The following is a 26,440-nucleotide window of genomic DNA, read 5'->3' on the forward strand; positions in this document are numbered from 1 at the left end:
CGCTTCTTCTGGCCTGGGGAAAGCTGCAGGGGCTCTCCCTCAGGGAGACCCTCCCCAGGAAGGTGGGCTGTGAGGCCATGCTGGTCAGGCCCGAGGCCTCCGTTGTACCCGTTTCTGTCCTGGCTGAGACACCACTGGGAGCCGTGCCGAGCGACCACAGTGCTTGCACGGGGACCGTCAGCAGCTCAGGGGTGTCTGGGCCCCAGGAGGAGCTGAGCACAGTCTACCTCCACCCCAGGGGACCAGTACGGGAACATCCTGCACCTGTACGAGCGAGACTGCTCCATCCAGCGGCGGCACCAGAAGGTGGTCGAGATCGCCCCTGCTGCCCACCTGGACCCCCAGCTTCGGAGCCGGCTCACCAGTGACTCTGTCAAACTTGCAAAGCAGGTGAAGGGCAGGGGCTCTCAGGGACAGAGTTTGAAAGCCAAGGGCACGGGCTCCTCCCCATGTGGAGACAAGGAGCCCATTCCTGCAGGCTTGCTTTGAGCTCCTGCTGGCATAAGCCTCACGGCCGGCGGTTGCTGGGGTCCAGATGTGGCCAGCTGCTGCAGAGCAGGGAGGCCCACGGTGACCAGCTCCGGGACGGGGGCAGGAGGACTGAGGGCTGATGCGGGGCCCTCGGGATCCTTGCTTTGCAGCCTCAGAGGCGCTGGGCCCAGAGGCCAAGGCTGGAGACCAGAAAGGCTGAGAGGAGGAGGGAAAGAGCCACTGGCCCCTCCTTAGTGCCCTCTGCACAGACTGAGTTTCTGCGCAGCACCAGCGAACCCCGGGAACGAAGGGAGTGAGAGTCAGTGGGATCTCTTAAGATTAAGGAACAGTATTCAGGCATCTCTTCCTCACTTCTTTTTTGTTGGCTGCGCTTGGTCTTCATTGCTTCACGCGGGCTTTCTCTAGTTGTGGCTCGCAGGCTCTAGAGCGCAGGCTCAGTAGGTGTGGTTCACGGGCTTAGTTGCCCCGCGGCATGTGGGATCCTCCCGGACCAGGGCTGGAACCTGTGTCCCCTGCATTGGCAGGCGGATTCTTAACGATTGGGCCACCAGGGAAGCCCCTCGCTTACTCTTAACTGTCCCCTACATCACATCTATTGCAACCCATTTGCTCCCCAGGTCCTCCTCCGCCTGTCTCTGCTCTGCAGGGATGTGGAGTGACTGCCCCCAGGCCGGCCCGGGAAAGTGCCTGCCACGCGTGACCAGGCTGCAGCAGGGACCCTGCTCTCTGTTCCGCTGGGGCCCTCCTGACCCCACCCCCACTCAGAGGCCAGGCATCCTACCCCCGCCTCTGCCTCCCCATCCCAGAGGCCCGAGTGGACATTTCTTCAGATCTGCTCTCCCCGGCTGCCAGGTGGGCCTCTGGGCCTGCTCTCCTTCCAGAGCCGAGCTCCCTCAGGCTCTCAGGCAGCCCGCACCCACGGACCACGGACGCTTCTGTAACCTTCCCCAAATGGAAAGCCAGCCACGGCTAACATGCGGCGTTGATTAGGGTCTGATGATAGTTGAGATTTTGGTTCCTTTATAAGAGGACTGTTCTTGCCTTGAGTTTGGTCTTATTTATTGGCTTATGCTGTGTCTCCTTCCAGAACAGATTTGAGGGAGCTGAGTGAAGTCTAGTTTGTGGTTTTGGTAGGACCAGAAGTGAAGCTAGAATTAGGCTTGTATTTTGAGTTAGAGCCTCATCTGTTGGTTCCTCTCAAATGGCATCTCTTTGGGTAGTGGCCAGAAGTGATGATGGAGTAAAGTAGAGGGGAACCTTCTGAAGACCCTCTAAGAATAAGAAGGGTCCAGGAGAGGCCAGGGTATGCGCAGGTGGGCCTGTGCCCAAAAGCTGAGGAGCTGCTGGGTAGAAGGCACCGTCTGGGCCAGACAGGAGCTTCTGCTCGCGTCTCACCCAGACAAGCTGTGTGCAGCCCTTAGAGGTTCCTGTGGAGGCCTGGGGTAAGATGTCCAGGCCGGGGCCCATTGTGGGTTTTGGGCTCTCGCCTCCCGGGGCAGGGCTGGTGGGCCGCCTGCCATCGGTGGGGGCGGGGTTTGCCGCCGTCTGTTCTATTATGGAACCAGCCCAGTGGATGAGCCTGCCTCCCCATCGGGCTCCCACCACTGTGCCCCTGCTGATGCGGCCACCCCACAGGTGGGCTACGAGAACGCGGGCACGGTGGAATTCCTGGTGGACAAGTACGGCAAGCACTACTTCATTGAGGTCAACTCGCGCCTGCAGGTGGAGCACACCGTCACCGAGGAGATCACCGAGTGAGCACGGGGTCGGCCCAGTGACGCAGGGGCAGCCTCCGTGACCAGCCCGCGGCTGCAAACGGCGGGGAGCAGTGCTGGGAAGGGGCGTCTCCCCCATCTTGTGTGAAATCCACATCAGGTGGTTCCTAGGGAGTGGGCAGCAGGAGCTCGGCTCACTGTCCACTGGTAGAGAATATTTAGGGATCCAGGTACTTACTTTTTATGAAAATTATTATTATAAAAGCATTACATGGTTATTGTAAGAATTAGTACAAAGAAGCAAATAAAAATGACTCAGAACCCCACCCCTCAGAAACGGGATGCTGAGGAGGTTCCCGGCAGGCTGTGCTGTGTGCTGCACATCATGACCTCGCTGGAAGAAGGTGCCAATCAACCCCATTTTTCAGATGACGAAACTGAGGCTCAGAGAGGTTAAGAGAGTTGCTCAAGGTCACACAGCTGGTCGTCTCCAGCCCTGTGCTGTGTCTCCTACGCCCACACTAAATCTTTTGGTTTCTTTCCATCTTTATTTACTACATAAGTAGTTTGACACAACTGAGATGTTTTGTATAGAACTTTTATTCTACATTTAAAATTTAATATTTGTCTAAGGCATTCCCATTCTTTCCAAATACTTTAAGTGGTTGCACACTATTCCATCTTCTGGGTATTTTATAACTTATCTACATATTCCTCTATTTTTAGACAATCAGATTGTTTGGCTTTTGTAGTTATTAAGGGTGTGTCAGTTAACATCTTTGGGCCTAAATCTTTGCCCACCTTTCTCAAGAGTTCTGAGGACAGACACCTTTAGTAGGATTACCTGAGCAATGGATAAGCAACATCTCACCTAAAGAGCCTTCGAGACCCCTTGTTCCAATTTGTTCTCCCACAAGCATTGCGTATAGACATTCCAAAAAAACCTGCCCATTTTATAAACAATTAATATGGCCTTTCATTGTTTCAAAATACATACAATGAGCCTTTCAAGTGTTACACCCTAGCTTTGGGCCAGTCCATCTCACCATGGAACTTCTTGGACAGTTCCTTCCCCGACCCCTGACCCCACCTGAGACTGAGGACGCTGCTGGGGCACCTGCCTTTGCCCGGCAGGTGCACGGAAGGCCTCAGAGTCCTTGTTCTCTCGAGGTAAAGGCTGAGTCGAGGCACATGCTCCGGCCTCACCCTCTGGCCCCGTGAGACTTTTCCCCATTGCGTTGCTGTAAAATTTTCTTCAATCTTGAGCCTGTTCTGAGCCTGTTCTGCTAAGGATGGGAGTCTTTGCTTGCTCGAGAGCAGAGGTTTTATGTCAGACAGACACAGACTGGGGTGCAGCTTCCTCCCAAGTCACTGGCTGCGTAGAGCTTGGGTGGGCTGCAGCCTCTCTGACCCTTGGGCTCCTCCTCTGATGGGAATCACAGTGACTCAGCATTACTGTGGAGGTGAAGCTTGGAAAGAGCACAGCCATGGTCTGCGGTGTACAGACGCGGCGATGTGTGGTAATCCTCCTCACTGCTGTGGAGTGGTTTAGCAGGAAATACGAAAACACGGAGGAAGATCCGCCAGGGTAGTAGTTCCCAGGCTGTCCTTATCATAAGCCTTGGTGACAATAAATTTAAAACCTTGAGTTTTTTTGTTTGTTTGTTTTTTTAACAGGCTCTGGTGAAATATAACAGATTTGATGCTTCTGGTTTTTTTGTTTGTTTGTTTGTTGGGGTTTTTTTTTTTTTTTTTTTTTTTTGAGGTACGCGGGCCTCTCACTGTTGTGGCCTCTCCGTTGCGGAGCACAGGCTCCGAACGCACAGGCCCAGCGGCCATGGCTCATGGGCCCAGCCGCTCTGTGACATGTGGGATCTTCCCAGACCGGGGCACGAACCCGTGTCTCCTGCATCGGCAGGCGGACTCTCAACCACTGCGCCACCAGGGAAGCCCTGAGTCTTTTTTTTTTAACAGCTGTTCCACTTAGATTTGTTGCTGACCTTAGGAGCATGGCAGTCAGTGAGGGTGTGCTTAGAAAACCAGGCACATTTGGAGAGCTTTGTACTCTGAGATCTTCTCTGAAGGGTCTTTCTTGGGGACAAGCCCAGCTGCAACATAGGTCCTGGGAGGGTGGCATCCTGACCACGATGGTGCCCACCGGTGTGGACCCTCCAGTAGCTTCGGCCCCATCTCAGCAAGCCTGGCCTTCACTATAATCCTGTCATCTTGCAAACTGGCCCCCAGCCCCACCCAGCACATACCCTGTAGCACATACCGCTCTTAAGAATGAGGGTCTGAGCCTTCAGATCCGGGCTTGACCAAGGGAGGGTTTGGGGGAGGCAGGAGGACAGAGACTCCAGGGAAGGAGTAGCGCAGAGCGTGGGGAGGAGTAGTTTGGGAGCGGGCGCGAGATCAGGCAGACGCTAATGTTTCAGCTGCCCCTCCGGCTGCCGCGTTCTCCTCATTCAGACCCTGCGGGTTCCCAGCCTGGTCTGGTTGGGAGGAGGCTGCCGAAGGGTCAGCCGGCAGGGGCGGCGGGGCCGGGGCTGCCCTCGCCCATCTCCTGCTTCACGCTCTCCCCCTCCTCTGCCTCTCCCCCATGCTGCAGTGTGGACCTGGTCCACGCCCAGATCCACGTGGCCGAGGGCCGGAGCCTGCCTGACCTTGGCCTGCGGCAAGAGAACATCCGCATCAACGGCTGTGCCATCCAGTGCCGGGTCACCACTGAGGACCCCTCGCGCAGCTTCCAGCCAGACACCGGCCGCATTGAGGTAGGGCCGCCTTCCCACTGAGCCCGCCACCAGTCTCGGCCTGCTTGCAGACACTTTTCCCGGGGGCACGAGGGAGGCTGTGGGCCCGGCAGTGAAGGAGGCCCCTGGCTTGAGCTGACTGGAAGCTGGCTGAGAGTACGTGGGAGCCAGGCACTGTCCAGGACTAAAGGGGAGAGCGCTCCTGGGGAGAGACTACCATGTGCACAGGCCGGAAAGGCCAGCGGAGGGGATCACGTGGAACAGGGAGCAGACCAGCTGGGTGCCAAGTGCAGGGTCCCTGGGAACGAAGCCCAGGCCCTTGGCTCGTGTCACAAGAACCCAAAGCTTCACTGCCCACCAAGCAGCGCTGCTGGCTTCTGTCCTGCCTTCAGTCTGAGGGAGACCCTGGGTGCAGCAAGGGATTGGGGCCCGTTATGTCTCAGTGGAGGGGACGGTCTGGGCCAAGGGACCCATCAGGGATGAAGGAGGGAGTCGGGGAGATGGAGGGGGCCAGGGAGGAGACCGAGAGGCAGGCTCGGCCTGTCAGGGGCTGAGAGAGGGCCTGGGCACTCCTCTCTCCCCTCCCCTCCCCTCCCCTCCCACCCCAGCCTCTGGGCCCGCTGCAGGCAGGAGCCCTCTGGCCTGCTGGGACTCCTGTTCCCTGGTCCTGTCTCATGCCATCAGCTAAGGATACCTCCAGTCCTGCACGTCAGCAGTGCTGTCAAAGGCTCTGCTGGTTTAGTGCTCCCCATCTGGCCCGAGCCTCTGAGGAAGCAGGATGCGTGCGGGAGTCCAGGGAGGAGGGCGAGGGGGATTTTGAGACAGACCCTGAGTTCCTGAGACAAGGGACGGGGGGTGGCCGGGGAGGGAAGGCGAGCTCTCTGGATTCTGAAAGCCACGCAGAGCGGCTCGGCTTGAGGCAGGGCTGCCGCCGGAGTTCCGTTCCTGGAAGAGGGTCCGAGTCCACAGGTGGGGGCCAGCCCCAAGGCCAGAGTGCTGTGTGCTGGGCGGCCCCGACTTCTCTGCCCTCGGCCGGGAAGGGGCAGCTCGGAGACACAGGGCTGCCTTGCTGCACCTCCACCTCCGGGGCCTGGCTCCTCCGAGCCTGGTTTACCGCAGAATATTTTTAGCTGACAGTTCCTGCTCACAGCTGCGTGTTCACCCTTAAATATTTTATTGAGTTCCTTTTTATCGAACACGGGCCTGTGTCCCTTAGATGCGGAAATACGGTGCAGCGTGTGTCCCAAGCCCCCCGGCTGTCCCTCCCGCCCCGTCTCCCTGACCTGTGCCGCACACGACCCGGGTGTAGGCTCTCCCTCCCCCTCCATAGATGTTCACGCCCCAAGCCCCTGTCCCCGTGCCATGGCCCCCCTCCCCGCATCGGACCATTTGGAGCCCCCGTGCGTCCCCATGAGCCGCCTCTCCGACCCCTCTCTCTCTGCTTCCCTTCCTGGGCCCGTGGGCTCCTGGGTGTCTCCCTGCATCTGGCCTGCCTCCCTGTCCCTAGTATTAATCATCTGCTCACTGGCTCCTCCCATTTGATAGGAAGGGAAGGTGGGGGGGGGCGCCAAGGCCTTTCCTGTCACCTCGTATGTTAAACGCCCCCTGGCCTGCCCCCACTTGCCTTGCCCTTGGCCTGCAGCATCCTTGTCACCCGTGTGTGCTTCCTCAGTTATTTGTCTGCCCCCTGCGAGCAGGGGACTCTGTTTTAGCTGCTCTGTCCCCACTACCTGGCACGAGGTGGGCACACGTGCTGTGGAATGAATGAGTGAACAAATGAACAAACCTGAAAAGCAAGAGGGTTGGTCAGGCGGGCAGGGTGGCGGGCGGTTGGATCTGGCCGGCTTGCCCTGGTCCCTCCGTGCCTTGCAGGCTCCGCATCAGCCCTGAGTGCTAGGCGCCAAGCCCTGGGGCTGGCGGGGCATGCCCTCCCCATCCCTTGTCCTGCCCCCTTTCTCCTCTTGGGGAGGAGCGAGCGGTGACTGTGGCCCTTCCTCCACACGGTGGGGTGCCCCTGAGTTTGCTGGCAGAAAGTAAGAACTTCACAAGCCAGAGTTGGGGTTCACCTGTGCATGGCCCTCAGCACCCTGCCGGCCCACGCTGGCCTCTCCCCGCAGGTGTTCCGGAGCGGGGAGGGCATGGGCATCCGCCTGGACAATGCCTCAGCCTTCCAAGGCGCTGTCATCTCCCCCCACTACGACTCCCTGCTGGTCAAAGTCATCGCCCACGGCAAGGACCACCCCACAGCCGCCACGAAGATGAGCAGAGCCCTTGCCGAGTTCAGAGTCCGAGGCGTGAAGGTGAGAGTCTGTAGGCCCGAGATGCCCATTGGCCTCTCGGTCAGGCCCTGTCACTTGTGTATAGCTGGAGATGGAATCACAGCCACACACTGTCTTGTCCCTGAGGCCAGCGCTGCTCGAGTAGCTGCGGGCACTCCCTGGGCAGACGCTGCCGCCAGACGCTCTGCAAGGCAGGAGGGCCAGCAGGACGGGGCTCTGCCCCTCGGGGATCACGCTGCCCAGCCCCCTGTGGAGGGTGGCGGCCCGGCAGACCCACTCCTCCTCCTCATCTGAGAGTCCCGGGGGATGCTCTACCCGTGCTGAGGACACCGTCCTCCCCTGCCCACTGCACACGGGGAGCTGGGTGGCTGACGGCCCCTCCGCACCGCCCTCTCCTTCTCGGCTGCTCCAGCCCTGCTGCGTCCAGGCTCGGCGCTGGGTCTGGGGCGCGTGGGCAGCACTGTCCTCTCTCAGCCCCACGTCATTCCCCTCACCTGTTGACGTGCTCCACGGTGTCTGGCAGGTGCTCCGAGGGTGCAGAAGCGTTTTGAAAAAGCACGTGGGAGGGAGGAGCCTGTGGGGCTCGGCCCACCTCCCGGGGTCCGTGCTACGGGGCCTCCGCACTTCCGTGAGGTGCCTTAGGGCTCCCGGCCGGGGGGCCGTTTCCTGCACACGTGTCGTGACACTGTGTGCTCCACCCGCTTCTCGCTGCGGGGGCTTGGTCTCCCACCACGGTGTCCCAGGGCTGCTTCCAGTGGGGGTGGCCGGTGTGCAGGGGGCCCGGCCACCCCACCCCTCGCCTGCCTGCTTCTGTTGCTCTGTTGTCGTCCTGTTGGTGACCCTGGCTGGCCCCTGCCATGGTTGTGCCCCTGGGCCATAGGACCCTCCACCTGTCCTACGGGCTGGAGGGCTCCTGAGCACCCACTGCCTTAGAGCTGGAAGGTGGAGAAGGGAGACCAGGGCCATGGGGGCCGTGGAGGGGCTGAGGAAGGTGGGAGGCTGACAGCAGGCTGGGGCACCAGCATCCTGCCCAAATGTGCTCCTGGACCAGGCCACTGGCCCTGCCAACGCTGCGCCGCAGCCCTGCAGGCCGCCTGCCCTCCCCCGCTTCCCCTGTGCCTTTTCCACCCTCTCTCCGCGGCCCCTTGCAGGGCTCACGCTCTCCTGCTCTTCTCTGTTGAAGACCTTGTTTCATTTTATTTAAACCAGGATCTCTCTTGGGCCACATCCAGGTATGTGTTCCGGGGCTGGGCGGACAGGCACACGTGTGTGTCGATGCCATGCACACGTACAAGTGTGTGAGCTTGGTCTGCCACACGTGTACGCACGCACTTTATCGCGCCAACTCTCACTGGGCTGCCATCAGAGCCACAGTGGGCCCCCTTAGGCAGAAAGGGCCACACACCCCTCAGCACAGGTGTAGCACTGCGGACCTGGGGTGCCACGCCCACCCTCCGCAGCGGGATCCGGGCACCTGCATGTCCTGGAGGCACTGGGTGCACGGGCCGCGCCACACGTGCCTGGAAGTGTGTTTGGAGCACTGATTGCTCCCAGCTGACGCCCAGGAGCAGTGGTTGTTTGAAGGCTGGAGGAGGCCTGTCTGGGCTAGAGGCTGGCGGGGACCTGGGCCTGGAGGAGGCAGGGCAGGGCACGCTGCCCCGTGACTGTGGCTCCTTGAGGTGGGGACTAGAGTAGTGGCCGTGTGGGCGTGGTCTCCCTTGGTGTCTGCCCCTGGGTGTCCAACAAGAGCAAAGCCACGAGGGGCGTCAGTGGAGCGGTTGAGAGCCAGGATCTTGCTCAGGGCCTGCATCCCTGACAGGAATCTTCTAGGGGGGTTCCAGACTGAGAGCAGGGCAACGGGATTCCAAGTCCCTTTCCAGTCCCTTTGGGATGACATTTTATACATCCAGAAGGTGCCCTGGCCGACAGTGAATAGGTTGTCACCCACGGGAGCCAATGGGGACTTCCTTACTGAGTTGCTAAGAACGTTACTAGCCCAAGTCCCTTTGCCCAGAAGGGCTGCACCGCCTCCCACCTGCTCCCTTTGCTGCCCTGTGCACTGTAACGCCCATGCCAGGTGAGGGCGAGACATCCTGCCCACGCGCTGTCAGGAAGGGGCGTTCCCTGCGCTCAGACGTGGGCACAGAGCACAGAGGCGCTGGGCCCCACAGCACTCCAGGGCCCGAGGGCACCCCAGGCTGGCTGGGCCTCCACGGGGCTGGTAGCCCCAGCGCTGACCCTGTCTTGTTTGTGCCTCCACTGGCCTGGAGTCCCCCCTCTCTTTTCAGGGAACCTAGCAGGGCAAGACCAGAGACTAGCGCTGAGGTGACCTCAGTAATTTTATTATAAAGAAAAACAAGACTTGCACTTGGTGGCTGTAGCCCCTGCCTCGGAGGCCATGAGCACCTGTCACAGGGACCTGTCCCATTTTGCCCGACTGGAGGCCAGAACCAGGGAGAGGGCCCCCTGTCCTGCCCAAGGGACCCAGGGTAAAACCAGGAGGGACTCCCAGGCAGCACTGACCCACCGGGCCAGGAGGCTGCCCACCCCACACCCTCTGCCGCCCACCCCGGGCTGGCTCCCTTGCCATCACACTACACTCTCTTCCAGCCGCTCGGCGCTGCCCCCCATGCCCCGGCACCCGGCCCCGAGCAGCCCCCCGTGCACAGAGTGGCTCCGTCGGGCCCAGGCCCCTCCGAGGCGCCTGGCATACCCATAGCACCCGCCCGTGTCTCCCAGGTCCAGGGAGCAGCTGCGCTGGGGGCGAGGCGGGGGGCTCCGTGGTGGGTGCGTCTTGGGTGTGGGGCTGGGGCCCCCGTTGGTCTGGGATTGGACGTGGCTGAGCTTGAGGGGTAGGCGGCCATTCCCGGCCCCCCGGCCCCGAACCAGCAAGGCCACAGTGAAGACCAGTAAGGCAGCCACCAGCACCCCCCCGACAGCCACAGTCAGGGTCCCGCCCAGCACGTGGGCCTGCAGGGCGTGGCACAGGGGCATGGCTGGCAGCGTGGAAAAGTGGGCACAGCCCAGCAGCCTAGTGGCTGTGAGGTCGGAAGGCCCAGCAGCGGGTGACAGGGCCAGCAGACAGAGGTCATAGTCGGCACCTGGGACCAGGTGTTTCAGCAGGAAGTGGTGGCTGGAGGCTGGGACGATCCTGCGGGCAAGGGCAGGCGGTCAGAGCACAGGCACGGGGGCCCAGGCCCCAGCCCACCCCCCACCAGCCTCACCACGCGCCCCCAGGTCCCAGCTCTGAGCAACCCCTTCCCCAGGACCGCATGGGCCTGTGTGTTCACTGAAGAAGGCAGAGAAAACAAGACAGGCGCGTGTGGCCCTGGAGCTGGTTGTCAGAGGCCGGAAAGGTGTGCGCGTTGACACCCGGGCCCAGGGCTGGCCTTGAGGCGGTGGAGAATCACACGCCAGACGCACAAACAACATGCGTGTGCGGGCCAAGCCCACAAGCTTAAATGCAGACGGCCGCCAATACCGGAGGCCTCACGGGCTCTGCCACACCTGAGGCCTCCCCTTCCCCGCCCCCTGCAGCCCCCACTCGGCCCAGGCAGCTCAGAAGCTGAGGAGGGGTGTGTGGAAGCCCCGAGGAGAGAGAAGGAGCAGGAGAGGTGGCCAAGCCCAAGGGGTGGAGCTGGGCTCAGAGGAGGGCGGCTGGGGGTGACGCTGGGGGCCACGGACTACGAAGCGCCTCCTCACCGGTACATGAGGGTCTCGTCCTCGCTGCTGTTGTACTGGATTTGGAACATCCACACAGGGTCCGCCGGCCGCCCTGGCCCCCAGCTCACTAGCCCCGAGGTGGCGGTCACCTCTGTCACCTGCACGGCTGGCTCAGACTCCAGCGTCCCCTCGCCCTCGGCAGCAGTGCGGGCTGAGGCGGCGATGTCCGAGGGCCCCGGTCGGGCCCCCTCGGTACTGCCGTTCCCTCCGTGGGGCAAGGCCAGCACCCGTAGTTCTACCCGCGCTGTGGCCTCGCCGGCAGGGTTGGTGGCAATGCAGGTGTAGCCCCCCGCGTCCGTGGAACCCGTCACCCCAATCTCCAGGGTCCCATTGGGAAAAGCCCGGGCTCGGGAGGAGTTGCCGACCAGCCGGTCGTCAGGGCCGACCCAGTGCATGGTGGGCGCGGGGTCGCCGAGGGCCCGGCACCGCAGTGTGGCCCGCTGGCCCTCCAGCACCCAGAGGCGCTGCGTGTGGCGGGCAATGAGGGGCGGCTCACAGGAGAACTCGCCCTCAGGCACGGCCCAGAAGTAGCGGCCGGCCAGGCCGGGCGGGGAGGCGCACGTCTCCAGGTCGTCGGGCCGGGCGAGCCGCCGCAGCCACAGGAGTTCGCAGTTGCAGTGCAGGGGGTTCCCACTGAAGCTCAGCACCAGCGGGGCAGGCGAGGCCTCGGCGTTGCGCCCCCGGGAGAAGAGCGGGTCGGGCGCCAGCGTGGCCAAGCGGTTGGAGGTGAGGTCGAGGCGGGAGAGCTGGCCGAGTTGGGCAAAGGCGCCCGGGGGCAGTGCGTCGATGAGGTTGTGGTCCAGGTTGAGGGTGTGCAGGGCAGGCATGGCGCCGATGCCGGCCCAGGGCACCTGCCGCAGGTTGTTGTAGGACAGGTCCAGGTCCTCCAAGGTGTCCAGGAAGTCGTCAAAGGCCCCCGGTGCAATGCGGCCCAGCTGGTTGCCGCTGAGAATGAGGTGCTGCAGGTTGACGGGGCCCCGCAGGCTGCTGGTGCCCAGCTCCACCAGCCTGTTGCCATCCAGGTGCAGGGAGCGCAGGCTCTCCAGGTCCCCGAAGGCGCGGGCCCCGATGCGGGTGATGGCGTTGCGGGACAGTGTCAGGTCCACCAGCCCCGTCATGTTGCGGAAGTCTGGCGGCCCTAAGGCCTGGATGAAGTTGTCAGCCAGCCGCAGCTCCACTGTGCGCCGGTCCACGTTGGGTGGCACGAACAGCAGGCCTCGGTGGGCACAGAGGGTGCTGAGCGACTCGGACAGGTTCTGGCAGACGCAGGGCAGTGGGCAGGCGGCCGCTCCACTGGCCAGCAGCAGCAGCAGGAGCGGCGGGGCCATGGTGAGCGCCCTGGAGGGAAGGGTCACAGCCCAGGCACAGGTGGGTCCGGCACAGGTGCCCACTTGCCCCAAGACCCAGTCTCCGGGGCCAGCTTCGAGAGCCTGGCCTGGGGGTGGGGTCAGGGTCAGAGGCCCAAGGGGTCCCCCAAGGCTGAGAGAGGGCTGGAGCCTGCAGGGCCAGGGCCCCCAGAGTAAAGGTCACATTTCCCAAGCAGTTAGGGGGAGTCCGGGCTCTGGGGACAAGGTGAGGCTTGAGGCAGGAAGCGGAGGTGGCCATGAGAGCAGGGAGGGTCCCGGAACTTCCCTTCCCTGGCGTCCCCTGGAATCTCCGGCATCCCTTCGGCGCCATCCCCTCCCCCGCCTGCTAAGGTGCCCCTCCCCAACCCCTCCCGTGGCCCTTACCCCTCCCTGGCCAACCCCCAGTCTGTCCCCCGCGGCCCCCTCACCTGGTGTCCGCAGCTCAGGGGGCGCGGGCCGGCCTCCCCGTGGGCCCGGCCGGCCCCTGCCGACTCCAGGCGGCTCTCCCGCGGGGGTGAGGCCCGGGGCTGACCAGCCGCCCAACGCACGCCTTCCGGCCCATGGCGCTCGGGCCCGCGGCCCCGGCTCACTCGGTTCCCTGCACCTTTTCCGCGGCGCGGCGGCGGCGGCAGCAGCAGCGGCGGCGGCGGCAGCAGCAGCGGCGGCGGCAGTAGCAGCAGTGACAGGCAAGGGGAGTGCGAGCCAACGAGCACGCGCACCGTGGACACGCACGTGGAGAGCGGACGTGGAGGGGCGCGCGGGGACCCACCGGGGCCCAGGCCGGCTCCCGAGGTCACCTGGATACGCGGCCACTGCAGGGCCCACGGGTGGCTCCTGGTCACGCCCGAGGCCCGGGCCGGCGCGGACCCACCGCGCAGCCCCCCGGCGCCGCCGCAGTGCACTCACCCTGGCACAGGCGCGCGCGCCCCCGGCCACCCTGGCGCCCCTGCATCCTGCACCGCACTGGCGCCTGCTGCCGCTGCGCGAACCGTCACTCTGCAGACAGCCAGACAAAGCGCCAGCTCTCGGGCCCCTTCACCATCTCCCAGAGACGAGAGTCTTTGTCACATGTCGCTGGGCACCCTCCCGAACACACCCACACATGCCCACACACCCACACGTCCCCGCACCCACAGGCAGGGCCGGGTGCAAACCCGCACTGTTGCTGGGACCCTTGCATTCACAGACACACGCTGAAGGTCATAACCGTTCTGCATCGCCAAGTCACGTGGAGGGTCCCCAACAGGCACGGGCCTTGCGGGGGGAGGAGAGGGTTTGGGGCGATGCCCCTCCTCCCCCTCCCCCTCCCCCCAGGCAGGGCTCCCGCAGGGTGGGGCCGAGAGGGCTCGGCCTTGGGTCGGGCGCCGTGCTCCACCCCCGCTGCCGGCCCCTCCCTCCTCCTTCCCGGGCTCCCCGCCCTGCCTGGTGCGCTCTGGAGCCAACCGGTCTCCGCCTCCGGCCCAATTGGTCTGCGCGGCGCGGTTCCCAGCAAGCCGGTGGTGGCACGCTGTTTGAAGCTGTGCGTTTGTGGTCCAGGCTGTTCCGACAGCCCCTCCGTCCAGCTTCTGCCCTTACCGGGCCATTTCCCTGGAAGAGTGGCCCGGGACAAGCTCGGCTTAGACTGCTCAGCTGAGAAGGGGCTCTCGGGGTGTGTGTGAGTGGTGGGAGGGGTGGCGGGGCGTGAGTTCCCTGCTTTCTACCTCCGAGATCCGGGGCTTGGGTGGGAGCGCTGAGGGCTGGAAACCAGGTCGGGCACTCTGGTCTTTCGTCGTGGCTGCCCAGATGGGAAACAAGGCAAGTCACCACCTCCCCCAAGTATTTCCTGGTCCTCAGGCTACTCAGATCCTTTCCCTTCCCTCAGGGAAACAGACGGAACTCTAATCCTGCCTGGTACACCAGCTAACCTTGGGCAAGTTTTTTAACCACTGAGACAATTTTCTTATCTAGGCCAAAGAGTATTAATTTTATGTGCTTCATAGGGCTGAGAGGAGAAGAAATGAAGCAGCCTGTGAGGGGCTGAGCCACCTGGCCGCTGGAAGCCATTCTTACCGTTGCCACTCCCCCGGCCTCGGCTGTTGCATTTGTAAAATGAAGGCACTGGATCCTAGCCCAGGTCAACTCTTGCTCAGTGGCATTAGATATCCCCTTGTTCCTCTTCTCCCCATCAAAAATGTTTTCATTCACTCTAAACGTACGTGTTTACTGGCATCCATTGTGTGCCACTCTGTGCAGGGAGTTGGGGTACCAACTCCAGATGGGGTACCAGGAACCAGATGGGCCTGGTTGCTATCCCCATGGAGTACAGATGGGATGACAGAGCCTCCGAAAATTACAAAGGGGGAGGGGTCTACAAAAGGGACATGCAGGGTGGGACGGGGAGGCCTCTTAGGATCCTTCCCACCCCTAGGCGGCTCTAGGTTCTTTAGCTGGTTTAACTGGTTTCTTCAAAATGCCATGCCTTGGCGTAGGTGAAACGTCCCCGTATCTTTAAGAGGAGCATTGACTAGTCTCGGGGGCAGACAGGCAGACTGGTCACACCAGACGCACGAGGCAATGTCGGCTGGGCCCCACTCTGCAGTGGCCGCCAGTGGGAAGCTGGCTGGGGAGGCACCCTTCCCATTCCGGGCCTCCAGGTGATAGGAGCCCTGGGGGAACCGGTAGAATCTCTCACAGTAGCAACAGGGCCCAGCAGCTCATGCTGGGCCTGGAGTCCCTCCTGAAGGTGCCAACAGAGATCACGGATGGGTGACACATGGAGCTGCCTTCTCTGAAGTAACAGCCAGGCTGTAGCCATATGATCATAGGCACACATACACTGGAATCCCTTCCACTTGCAGTCATGGGGCATCTCTCACAGCGCTGGCTCCCAGGCCCCCATGTGGCCTCTAGGTTAGACTTTACCCTGCCCTAGCGTCATTCTGTCACCCAGCTGTTTAACGAGCAGAACTGGGGGCCCTTGTGCACAAAGCACATGGGCACCGGTCCCTCAGACAGCACCCATGCTCCCGGGCATGTGAGGGATACAGACAAGCAAAAGATGATGAGGCTGAGGGAGGAACTTTCCAACAGCTGATCCCATGGAGTCCTAGAAAGGGAGCATCCGGCTCCACCGTGAGGGTGGGGGATGACGACAAAGAAGGTCTCCGAGTTCAGACTTCCAGGAAGAGCTTACCAGGCAGGTGTGGAGGTGTGAGAGCACAAGGCAAGATTGGTGTGGCTAGAGGTGGCCATGGTGAGGGAACCCGGCAGAAGGCATGGCCTGAGGACAGGGGTCACGGAGTCTAGAGATGGCTATGGTAGAGTCGTCTGCCTTGACCAGTGGCACAGGAGTGGGGGGTGAGGGTGATTTTAGCGGAGGTTTTGGTAACTGGGTAGATGGTGAGACACCCAGCAGAAGGCAGAGGACTGGGTGAGAGAAGCTGATTTTGGACTTGATGAGCTTGTGTGAGGGACACACAAGGACAGATGCCCAGGAGGCATTTCCACTTTGGGTCTGGAGCTGGAGGCCCAGGACAAGGCCACCCAGAGAGAGTGTGCTGTGTGGGAAGAGGCCCAGTGACAGCCCTGAGAACTCCATCCTGCAGAGGTGGGAGGAGCCCCCAGTGGGGACCAGGGAGGAGAAGGAGGGGAGCAAGATGTCTTGGAAGCCCAGGGAGAGAACATCCCGGTGGGAGCTGTTAGCAGGAGAAGGCTGGGAAGGTGCCCCCTTAACTGGAAGGAGGGGCCATAGGGAGACTATCAGGGCATGGCCGTGTGCTGTGTGTGGCGGGGAGGGTGCTGGAGGCGGGAGCCTGTTTGAAGAGGTGCAGCTAGCAGGGCCAGAAGGGGGCTGCTTTATGCCGCACCGCTGTGGGGAAGGCCGAATCCATCTTCTATGCTGTGGGATGGGAGGAGGTGCTTATTTCCAGATCCCTGAGGAAGGAGGAGGTGGGGCTCAGCACATGCTCCAGGGCCAGCAAGGAGGGCAGGACGGGCTCAGGCCCCTCACGGCTCAGGGGACTCTGCCAGAACGGGGGTGGGTCTGGTGAGGAGATGGGGGAACGCCACTCCACAGGGAGGCTTGAACCTCAGCATGGTGCCCTGGGGAACTTGGGCAGCTGTGCTAGCCTAGGGTGGCACTTTTAGCTTCTCCTGTCCCTGTGTGTGCTGCACGGTGACACCCTCCCACCCGCCTCTGTCCTGCAGACCAACATCCCCTTCCTGCAGAATGTGCTCAACAACCAGCAGTTCCTGGCAGGCACCGTGGACACCCAGTTCATCGATGAGAACCCGGAGCTATTCCAGCTGCGGCCTGCACAGAACCGGGCCCAGAAGCTGCTGCACTACCTTGGTCCGGCCCCGAGACTGCCCTTCTCTCCCCTCCCAGATGCCTTGCTTCTGGCCCCCTGCCCAGAGAGCTTCCCAGCAGCCCCTGCCTCGGTCCTCAATCTGGTCCTGCACCTTCTTCCTTTGCTTCACCCTCCCACCCCGCCCACCTTCCTTGCTCCTGATCTTAGAGGCCCCCTTTCCCATCCATGTGGCCGTCATTAGGTCCCCACTGCCTGGACCCAGGAGGCCCTGGCTTTGGAGAGGACGGGCCAGCTGGAAGACCAGGGATCCTGGAGGAATCCCCCCATCCCCGAGCCCAGCGACTCTGCCCTCAACTCAGGCTCTGCCCAGCCTGCCCTGACCCACTGCCCACTCTCTCCCCAGGACACGTCATGGTGAACGGCCCAACCACCCCGATCCCCGTCAAGGCCAGCCCCAGCCCCATGGACCCTATTGTCCCTGTGGTGCCCATAGGTAGGTGAGATTCATTCTGCCACCTCGTAGGGGAGACAAAGAGGAGGCTGCCCCCTGCAGGATGGGTACTAACGCCCCAGTCTGCCCTAGGCCTGCCCCCGGCTGGCTTCAGAGACATCCTGCTGCGGGAGGGTCCCGAGGGCTTTGCTCAAGCGGTGAGGAACCACAAGGGGCTGCTGCTGATGGACACGACCTTTAGAGACGCCCACCAGTCACTGCTGGCCACGCGTGTGCGAACCCACGATCTCAAAAAGATCTCCCCCTACGTTGCCCACAACTTCAGCAAACTCTTCAGCATAGAGAACTGGGGAGGTAGGCTGGAGGAGGGATGGGATGGGATGTGGGACAGTGCATGGAAGGAATGTGGTATCCACAGTACAGGCAGGCCACTCGGGCTCTCCAGGAATAGCTAGAGATGTTAACACTGAGGGAACGAGTGAGAACTGAACAAGGCACAGCATTCATGTGTTTAGCAAATAGTGACTGGTGCCCGTTCTAGCCAGTCCTGGTGCTGGGCATGGGATCGCAGAGCTGAGACCCAAGCAGCTCAGGGTCAGAGAGGAGATGCCTGCCTGTTAATTATAGCATAGAGAATATGGGGTGAGGGCTGTGAAAGCGGATGCAGAGAGGACACAGTAAACCTGAGCTGTCCCAAGAGATCAGCAAAGGAAAAAGTCTGCAGGGATCGTGGCTGGGATGCGAGGGATGCTGAAGATGAGCAGGGCCTGGCGGTAGGGCCAGAGGCTCAGGCTGCAGAGCTGCAGGGCGTGGTGGGGTCCCCAGGACGTTTCGGGGTTGACCTGGGCCTCTTGGTCCCTGTGCAGGAGCCACATTTGATGTTGCGATGCGCTTCCTGTACGAGTGCCCTTGGCGGCGGCTGCAGGAGCTCCGGGAGCTCGTCCCTAACATCCCGTTCCAGATGCTGCTGCGGGGGGCCAATGCCGTGGGCTACACCAACTACCCCGACAATGTGGTTTTCAAGTGAGCCTGGGGTGGGGTGGTGGGCAGACACGGCACGATGTGGCCCGGCAGGTGCCAGGCCGCAATGCAATGGCCTGTGCTCCCCACAGCAGGCTTGAAACCAAGTCTCTCGGTAGCTATACCCAGCAAGGGCTGCAAGTTACAGTCAGAGAACTGGGAGGGCTTCCAGTGGAGGCCCCAGGAGGGCAGGTGACTTGTCCCAGGCCACGTGGTATAGAGCTGGGGCTGAAACCCAGGCCTCACTGTCTCCCCAGCAGATTCTTCGAACTTGGGCAGACTGAGCTGCACTGCATGCGACTAGCACAGGACAGCTCCGCTCCTTGCCGGATGCTGCTGGGGCGACCCTGCCCAGCCCAGGCTGCCCTGGAGAGGCCTTGTCCACCCTATGGACATACTGTGGTGCCCCCTGGCTCTGTGGGTGCCACGCCCCCTGCCAGACCCGACCCTCAGACCTTATTCCCCAGGGGCTGCAAGTGGGCGAGGAGGCAGAAAAGGATGTGCTGCAGGGAGTGGGATGGCACTAACCCCTGAGCTCTCCTACCCACTCAGGTTCTGTGAGGTGGCCAAGGAGAATGGCATGGATGTCTTCCGGGTCTTTGACTCCCTCAACTACCTGCCCAACCTGCTGCTGGGCATGGAGGCGGCGGGCAGTGCCGGTGGTGTGGTGGAGGCCGCGATCTCCTACACGGGTGACGTGGCCGACCCCAGCCGTACCAAGTACTCGCTGCAGTACTACATGGGCTTGGCTGAAGAGCTGGTGCGAGCTGGCACCCACATCCTGTGCATCAAGGTGCCCGGGCCCAGCCTACCCCCAGGAGTCTCCCCACCATGTCCCTCATCCCCCCCATGTCACGCCCCCTCCTCACCGTCTTTCTCTTTCTCCTCCCCTCTTCCCTTAGGACATGGCAGGGCTGCTGAAGCCAATGGCCTGCACCATGCTGGTCACCTCCCTCCGAGACCGCTTCCCTGACCTCCCACTGCACATCCACACCCATGACACATCAGGGGCGGGCGTGGCAGCTATGCTGGCCTGTGCCCACGCTGGCGCTGATGTGGTAGACGTGGCAGCTGACTCCATGTCTGGAATGACTTCACAGCCCAGCATGGGGGCCCTGGTGGCCTGTACCCGAGGGACTCCCCTGGACACAGGTAGGAACAGCCGCAGCCCAAGGCCATTCCCCTCTCAGAGCTGCAGCCCTCACCAGTCCCAGCAGTGCTGGGCATATCCTAGAATCCAGATGCTCCGGCCTGGCCTGGTCTTGCCTTCCATCAGCCATGTCTGCAATGTGGCCTGACCTGGCCCTGGGGTCCTGGAAGGAGCATCTGGAAGCTCAGCACATTTCCAAGCCCTCTCCACCTCTGGCCTCCCTGCAGGGGTGCCCCTGGACCGTGTGTTTGACTACAGTGAGTACTGGGAGGGGGCCCGGGGACTGTATGCGGCCTTTGACTGCACGGCCACCATGAAGTCTGGCAACTCTGATGTGTATGAAAACGAGATCCCAGGGGGCCAGTACACCAACCTGCACTTCCAAGCATACAGCATGGGGCTCGGCTCCAAGTTCAAGGAGGTCAAGAAGGCCTATGTGGAGGCCAACCAGATGCTGGGCGACCTCATCAAGGTGAGCCAGGCCCAGTGCTCTTACCCCTGCCTATGGGCCTCTATACGGTGCCTGGCACCTTAACCCAGGGGTCCCCTCTCCTCAGGTAACCCCCTCCTCCAAGATCGTGGGGGACCTGGCCCAGTTTATGGTGCAGAACGGGCTGAGCCGGGCAGAGGCCGAAGCTCAGGCAGAAGAGCTGTCCTTCCCCCGCTCAGTGGTGGAGTTCCTGCAGGGGTACATTGGCATCCCCCACGGGGGGTTCCCTGAGCCCCTTCGCTCCAAGGTAAGGAAGGCCCAGCACAACGTGGTGGGGCGGAGGGGAGTCCAGGAATCAGGCCTGACCCTCTGCTTTGCACCCCAGGTGCTAAAGGACCTGCCAAGGGTGGAGGGACGGCCCGGAGCCTCCCTCCCTCCCCTGGATCTGCAGGCACTGGAGAAGGAGCTGATAGAACGGCATGGGGAGGAGGTGACCCCAGAGGATGTACTCTCAGCGGCCATGTACCCCGACGTCTTTGCCCACTTCAAGGACTTCACTGCCACCTTTGGCCCCCTGGACAGCCTCAATACCCGCCTCTTCCTGCAGGGACCCAAAATTGCAGAGGAGTTTGAGGTCAGTGGCTCTGGCACCCATCTGCACTTCACCCCAGCACTCCTGCTATCCCTAAGGACCCCAGCACATCTAGAGTGCCAGGCTTTGGCTTGGCCATCACCGGGCCTCGTGAGCTGTGGGTTCACAAAGTACCCTTAAGAGACCAGGGAGCTAGGCCTTTACAAGTGAGGAGCTGAGACCCCGGGAGGGGAGACTTGCCTGGGATTGGGTCAGGGGGCTGCCCTCCCCCCACCTGACCCCGCCCCAGCTCTGAGCCTCCACACCCTCCCTGCAGGTGGAGCTGGAGCGAGGCAAGACGCTGCACATCAAAGCCCTGGCCATAAGTGACCTGAACCGGGCCGGCCAGAGGCAGGTCTTCTTCGAGCTCAATGGACAGCTGCGATCCATTCTGGTCAAGGATACTCAGGCCATGAAGGTACAGCGCCCCCCAGGGCCAGCCAGGTGGTGGGGATGGGCAGGGCCTGGTGTCTCACATCCTCTCCCGTCTGCAGGAGATGCACTTCCACCCCAAGGCCCTGAAGGACGTGAAGGGCCAGATTGGGGCACCCATGCCTGGGAAGGTGATAGACATCAAGGTGGCAGCAGGGGCCAAGGTGACCAAGGGCCAGCCTCTGTGTGTGCTCAGTGCCATGAAGATGGAGACTGTAGTGACTTCGCCCCTGGAGGGCACTGTCCGCAAGGTCCACGTGACTACAGATATGACACTGGAGGGTGACGACCTCATCCTGGAGATTGAGTGATCTTGCCCTGGACTGGCAGCCTGGCCATCCCCACCCCAAGCCTTCAAGATGCTGCGCGGCCAGGGCAGGCCCAGGCCAGCCAGTGCCCGAGGGCAGGAAGGCCGGGCCCTGGAGCTCCTGTCCTCCGTTGTTTGTGGCAGGAGAGACACTGCCTGTGGTGGCCCATGCCTTTCCTGCTGCCCTCTGTCCCTTCCCTGCCGGTGGACAGTCGCTCACATATTCATCCCTTGCCAAATAAGGGTCCCCTCCTTGCTGGAGACTACAGGTGGGGGTGCAGGCAGGCCTGGGACCCAGGGGAGCAGACTTAGGGGCCCTGCCTCCTGCAGGGGAAACCTAAGCCCCAGGTCTGAGAACTTCGCTCAATAAAACTGGCTTTCCCCTTCCCTCCATTCTGGGTCCTGTGCAGCCCACCCCGCCCTAGTGCCACACGGCAGAGGGGCAGGGCTGCCTCTTGGACTCCCCCATGGGCAGGGGGGCGGTCAGCTGTATCTTCCTCCTAGGAGGGTAGTGAGGATGACAACAGAGGCCCTGGTTTTAAGTCACTACTAAGTGCCTATTGTATACACACCCCAAACAGGATTAGCTAGTTGTCACTGAGAGCTTGGGCTGGGGAAGGGGTTGTTCCAAGCACTTAACACCTATTAACTCAACACCTATTAACACTTTCACCCATTTTATAGACACAGAAATGGAGTCACAGGCAGGTTAAATAACTTGTCCAGGACCCGACAGCTAGTTAAGAGGCAGAGAGAGTTCAAACCCAGGCTGCTGGTGGACTTGCTTCTCAACTACACTGCTTTATTTTCTAAGCTGGGACCAATCCACTACCCTATTCAGAACTAGATGCAAACAGACACCACTTGCTAGAGGCAGACGAGACCCTTGGGTGTGGGAACCTCTGGGTGTGGATTTTGGTGGGAGGTTAGAAGCACTGGACTGAGTCCCAGGATCTAATCCTGCCTGCTCCCCTGCCCCCCAAACAGCCCTCGGGAGAATCCTAATTCTGCCCTGCAGTTCCCTCACCTGTGGGGTGGGACAGCAACCCTGCCTGTGTCACTGCACTGCTGCCCACTGCACAGGGGAGGTAAGGATGGTGAGTAAAGAGAAAGGCAGGGGGGCCCTGGGCAGTTCCTGAGCAGGAGCATAAGGAAGAGGAGGGACAGAGCCCAGATCCCCCGACCCTCAGGGGACCAGGCGGAAGTACATCCCAGCACCCTGCCAGCCTAGTGCTCTCAGGGTCCTACACCTAACCTTTGGTGTGGTCCTGGGCCGCCTCCTCTCTCGACTCCCAGATCCCAAATGTACCCTCTAAGACCAGCCTGTGCTCAATTCCTTGGCTTCCCTGACAGCTGCTACACAGGCTGGGGTAGAGGAAAGCTCTCCAGCGAGGTAGGTATGTGACTGTCACGATGCCCTTTTAGATCCAGTTATAGTTTAGCCACAGCCAACCTGGGGGAGCTGTGGGGAGTGACTGCACAGCGGTTTCCTTTCCTTCGACCACAAGCCTCAGGGAAGGGGACTTGGGACAACCTCCTTGAGTCTGGAATGGGACCTAAAGGGATAACATTAAGAATGTTTTTAAAAAAGGGGGGGGCTGTCCTAGGGGCAGCAGAATGAGACTATAAGAACCATTCCAAAAACACGAGGAAGAGCAGGTAAAATACTACCAAGTTCTAGAAAGAACCCTGAGTTACAGTGTTGCTTGGCAGGGTTGCTTATGCTCGTTGAACCTTTGTTCTGGGTTCCTCCAGGGACCAAACAACTGGCATGGTGGCAGAGGTCTGAGGTGGAGAGAGCCAAAAAAGCCTCCCAGGTGACTGAACTTCCAGTTTAGACTTATTTCCTGTTGTGTAATGTGAGGCGGGTAGACTTCGGGGAGGTCCTGGTGGAAGGCCCATAGTGGACTCCCCCACCCTCTCAGAGGCTGGAGGCTCCATCACTGGGGCCAAGGCCCTGGGTTCTACTCTGATCCTGGTAGATAGGCACAGGCCCCAGGGTGAGCCGGGCCCACACCTGGTACCTAGTCCCAGGGCAACCACAGGCTCCCATCCTGTCTGGTACTTCAGGGAACTATGCCTACCAGGCTTACCTGCCTAGAGGTTAGTGTTCAAGGTAGCCAGGACCAGGTGGGGGGCATATTCCCAAGACCCCAAAGAGACTAATTCCCAAAGGTCCAAGGCCATGTTACCCAAGTTAAATCTCTTTAATATCCCAATACAAAGTCCTGATGCAAAAAGACAATGAGAAAACCCTGGGTAGGTGGGGGGAGGGTTTTTGTAAATTCCACCCCCGAGCAGCTTTTCAGAGGCAGGGGGGACAGAGCAGCTCAGAGAAGCAACAGTCCAAAGTGAGGAAGGGAGTGCACGGCTCCTGGGACCCGCCCCTTGTCCCCTCACTCCCGGCTGCTCCTCAACCCCCTTTCAAGAGGGGCCACATCCTTTGGATACCTACTCCTTTCTCTTGGTCCCTGGGATTCAACTAGCTCTGGCTTCAATCCCCTACAAAAATTCCTGAGTTCTCGGGGACCCCAGCCAGCTCCTCCCCTGCAGTACCCCTTGATGGGGAGGGACTGGGAAGCCCATGAGAGTTCATAGGAGTGTGTACAGGAGCATGGGTCAGGAGCACAGGGGAGCCTCTGAGTCCCCTGCCCGCTCCAAAAGCACACAAAGGGGAAGGCTGCCGTAGAGCTTAGGGTCCGTGAGGGGCTGGAGCAGAAGCAGGAAGAGTCCCACACCCAGGGCATAGCCTGCCAGCAGGGGCAGCCTCTGCGGATGCTCCAGGGCTGCGCATACGGCAGGAAAGCCCATGTAATTGCAGAAGGAGTGGCAGAGAACCGGCCCAATCAGGTGTCCTGGGGAGGGGAGACAGAGTAGCTCATGGAGCAGCCCCACCACCTCCCCGGGCCCTTCCAGGGCTAAGACCCTCATCCCCTGAAACAGGAGATCACTGCCCCACCCATCCACCCACACACAGCCTCTGCTTCCTGCCAGCTCTCAAACCACACCAGGCTCAGCCTGTCTCAAGGACTGCGGTAGAAGAAACTTGTCGCTCCTAGAACAAACACAGATTCCCATTCTCCCACCCACTCCTGTGGGCCCTTGAGCCCCAGGGGACCCGAGAGACTGAGGACCAACCTGTGCGAATGAAGAGGAAAGCAGTGTAGGCACCGAAGACAGCTGTGTAGGAGAACTGGAACGCTGGAGACGGGGAGGCCTCGAGTGACCACACCTGCATGCCCTTCCTGCCCCAGCACTGCACACCCATCAGCCAGAGACATCCCCTTCCCCTGGGGGCAGTGGCTGCCTGCCCCAGTACCTAGACTGTTCTCTACACCCCAACTCCCATGGTCAGCGGCCCCTCCAATACTATAGCCCTCTGTTCCCCATTCTTCCTCCAGAGTGACTTATCAGGGACACCCTCACACACCCAACCCAGGACTGCCCCAGGCAAGCTCTCTACGACTCACCTGCAGACAAGAAGATGCTCCCCACACTGCTCTGGCGGAAACGAAGCTGCTCAAAAATGTGGTGAAAATGGGCTGAGGAAGATGAGAACCACGTCACATTCCTCCCAGCCTGCCCTATAGGCCCTGCCCTTGCCCCAAACCCCATTCTTGGTTCCCATGCCAGGAACATCTCAGCAAGACCAGGTTGGGCAAACTCACCAACTCCAAAGAAGAGTGGGCAGGTGAACACAGCAGGGCCCAGGCCCGTGCACGGTGCTAACATGGGGAGCATGCAGGCCCGGAACACCAGCTCCTCTGTCAGAGGGGCGATCACTTGGTTCCGCAGCCAGCGCATGTCCGTGAGGCAGCGGGCCCAGGAGCGAGGGGCTATAGGGAGGGGATTCAGGGCAAGCAATGAGTGACTATTGAACAAAATGACCCTAGAGGCCCCAAGGGCCCCTCTGCCACAACCTCCCCCTGGCCAAACTCAGCTTAGGCATAAATACTTGTGAGAACAGGAAAGGGTCAAATTTTCTTATCGGACCTAGTATAAAACAGTGTCTCAAGGGGACTGAAAGGGAAGGCATTAGTAGCTGAGGCAAGGTGTCCTGACTGTAAACTCTGGAAACATCAAAACTTGCCCAAAACCAGCTCTAGTTTGGGAAACCAAAGGTTAAGGGAAGTAACGGACAATGCTCTCTTGTCCACAACAAGTACTGCCTGGGGTCCCTACGGGCCTCACTGGACATCAGGAACTAACTCTTAGAGACCACTGGATATCTGCTCCCACTTTACTGATGAGGAAACAGAACATCTCATGTCTCACGTCCAGGACCCACCATAAGCGCACTGATCCCCTTACCTCATTGTCCTGGACTGCCCGTGCCTACTTTTTTCCTTGGCCCTGAGGACTCACCTAGGACAACCTTCAACCCATCTGCCAGGTCACAGGGGCAATCCATAGAGAGCTGCATCAGTGGGCCCAGGAAAAGGATCTGGGGACAAAAAAACAGGAGCGATCAAAGGAAAGGTTCAAACCATAATCCACTGCCCTTGCCCAGACATGGCTTCATGAGACTTCAAGCTTCCTGTTCTCTGCCAGGATTTCCCATAGATGCATACCCGAGGGCCCTGAGCCATCTCACAATTCTTGTCTCCCATCAGTCAAAAGCTGGATACAATCAGGATTAGAAAAAAAGGCCACGGAAAGAGCGTCACGCTAATAACGAAGAGCAGAGAAGCAAAAATAAAGCAAGAGCACTCACCATGGTCAGCAGCAGGGGCAGCAGCGCTGCTGGAAAAATGCCCTCCAGCCTGAATCCCATCAGGGTGAGCAGGGATGTGCCTGGCTGAGCCACAGAAAAGGGGGCATCAGTCTTGCTTCCTCCCCCAATGAGCCCTGAGACCTCTCGCCCGCTGCCCTCTGCCCCGCCTCCTTCGCACCTGGATGCCTGTAAGTTCCCTCCAGAGTAGCACGCAGAGGGGCGAGAGACTTGACACTACCAGGACACTGGTGAAGCGCCGCTTGATGACGGCAGGATGGTCCCTATGAAGGAGGCAGTAAGTTCAAGGGGCCCACAGCCACCTCCTGACAGCGCGGCCCCACCCTCTGTTCGCCCAAGCTCCGCCCACAGCCCCGCCTCGTGGAGGCGCGGGTTCCGGCCGCGCGCGCAGCCCCCGCACCTGGGCAGCTCGCTCTTCCAGACGTAGAGGCTGCCCACATAGGAGCAGGCGAGGCTGAGACAAGAGAACACGGACACCCAGCAGCACAAACCGGGGCCTGGACCGCCCAGAGCCGCCGACTCGGGCTGCCGCTCCGGCCGCGACACCGACAGCAGGCGAAACCCATCCCCGCCCAGCGCCGCCATCGCGCCCGGACCCGCGGCGCGTCCCAGTTCCCGCCGCTGCCAGGCCCGCTCCGGCCGGAAGCGTGGTGACGTCATCCGGCGGCGCGGGCTCCAGCCCCGCCCCCGACC

General features: G+C 61.1%; 3 protein-coding genes across 19 annotated transcripts in view; 1 reads left to right on the top strand and 2 right to left on the bottom strand.

The window, feature by feature from the left end:
* Positions 1-21,406, top strand: part of PC (pyruvate carboxylase) — a 99,420-nt gene extending 78,014 nt beyond the window's left edge. For all 9 annotated transcript variants that reach the window (XM_082628259.1, XM_082628256.1, XM_082628260.1 and 6 more), the window contains 15 exons: positions 239-390; positions 2,128-2,246; positions 4,816-4,978; positions 7,075-7,257; positions 16,491-16,635; positions 16,998-17,087; positions 17,178-17,399; positions 17,912-18,068; positions 18,618-18,858; positions 18,968-19,217; positions 19,443-19,687; positions 19,773-19,952; positions 20,031-20,279; positions 20,554-20,694; positions 20,771-21,406. In XM_082628259.1, coding sequence (XP_082484385.1) covers positions 239-390; positions 2,128-2,246; positions 4,816-4,978; positions 7,075-7,257; positions 16,491-16,635; positions 16,998-17,087; positions 17,178-17,399; positions 17,912-18,068; positions 18,618-18,858; positions 18,968-19,217; positions 19,443-19,687; positions 19,773-19,952; positions 20,031-20,279; positions 20,554-20,694; positions 20,771-21,019 — 2,786 coding nt within the window. In that variant the 3' untranslated portion in view covers positions 21,020-21,406. The remainder of the gene's footprint in view (positions 1-238; positions 391-2,127; positions 2,247-4,815; positions 4,979-7,074; positions 7,258-16,490; positions 16,636-16,997; positions 17,088-17,177; positions 17,400-17,911; positions 18,069-18,617; positions 18,859-18,967; positions 19,218-19,442; positions 19,688-19,772; positions 19,953-20,030; positions 20,280-20,553; positions 20,695-20,770) is intronic.
* Positions 9,539-12,843, bottom strand: LRFN4 (leucine rich repeat and fibronectin type III domain containing 4). 2 transcript variants are annotated; one of them, XM_082628268.1, is made up of 3 exons: positions 12,734-12,843; positions 10,939-12,297; positions 9,550-10,387 (listed from the first exon to the last, which is right to left on the bottom strand). In XM_082628268.1, exons 2-3 carry the CDS (start codon positions 12,285-12,287, stop codon positions 9,826-9,828), a joined length of 1,911 nt encoding a protein of 636 aa, XP_082484394.1. In that variant the 5' UTR covers positions 12,288-12,297; positions 12,734-12,843; the 3' UTR covers positions 9,550-9,825. The 2 variants fall into 2 exon arrangements, with proteins under 2 accessions (XP_082484393.1, XP_082484394.1); XM_082628267.1 differs by lacking the exon at positions 12,734-12,843 and having other exon boundaries at positions 9,539-10,387; positions 10,939-12,673.
* RCE1 (Ras converting CAAX endopeptidase 1) lies at positions 13,485-26,417 on the bottom strand. 8 transcript variants are annotated; one of them, XM_082628270.1, is made up of 9 exons: positions 26,148-26,417; positions 25,908-26,010; positions 25,730-25,813; positions 25,381-25,459; positions 24,684-24,851; positions 24,486-24,531; positions 24,154-24,216; positions 14,006-14,079; positions 13,485-13,892 (listed from the first exon to the last, which is right to left on the bottom strand). In XM_082628270.1, the coding sequence occupies exons 1-9, from the start codon at positions 26,405-26,407 to the stop codon at positions 13,486-13,488; spliced, it is 1,284 nt and encodes a 427-aa protein (XP_082484396.1). In that variant the 5' UTR covers positions 26,408-26,417; the 3' UTR covers position 13,485. The 8 variants fall into 8 exon arrangements, with proteins under 8 accessions (XP_082484396.1, XP_082484403.1, XP_082484398.1 ...); XM_082628271.1 differs by having other exon boundaries at positions 13,510-13,892; positions 24,486-24,557; positions 26,148-26,409; XM_082628277.1 differs by lacking the exon at positions 26,148-26,417 and having other exon boundaries at positions 25,730-25,809.
* Between the last annotated feature and the right edge of the window lie 23 nt (positions 26,418-26,440).

The sequence above is a fragment of the Mesoplodon mirus genome (assembly GCF_964341445.2).
Source record: "Mesoplodon mirus genome assembly, chromosome: 7".
NCBI lineage: Eukaryota > Metazoa > Chordata > Mammalia > Artiodactyla > Ziphiidae > Mesoplodon > Mesoplodon mirus.

What these genes read in the sequence shown, in the direction of transcription:
- LRFN4 (XM_082628267.1), bottom strand. Translation starts at nt 12,287, where the DNA reads ATGGCCCCGCCGCTCCTGCTGCTGCTGCTGGCCAGTGGAGCGGCCGCC. An exon ending in GACGAGACCCTCATGTACCG is followed by an intron (nt 10,388 to 10,938) that starts GTGAGGAGGCGC and finishes CCTTGCCCGCAG; the next exon opens with GATCGTCCCAGCCTCCAGCC.
- RCE1 (XM_082628270.1), bottom strand. Translation starts at nt 26,407, where the DNA reads ATGACGTCACCACGCTTCCGGCCGGAGCGGGCCTGGCAGCGGCGGGAA. An exon ending in TGCCCCTGCTGCTGACCATG is followed by an intron (nt 25,460 to 25,729) that starts GTGAGTGCTCTT and finishes TTTTGTCCCCAG; the next exon opens with ATCCTTTTCCTGGGCCCACT. An exon ending in CCAAGCCCCGGATCTCGGAG is followed by an intron (nt 13,893 to 14,005) that starts GTAGAAAGCAGG and finishes CCACTCTTCCAG; the next exon opens with GGAAATGGCCCGGTAAGGGC.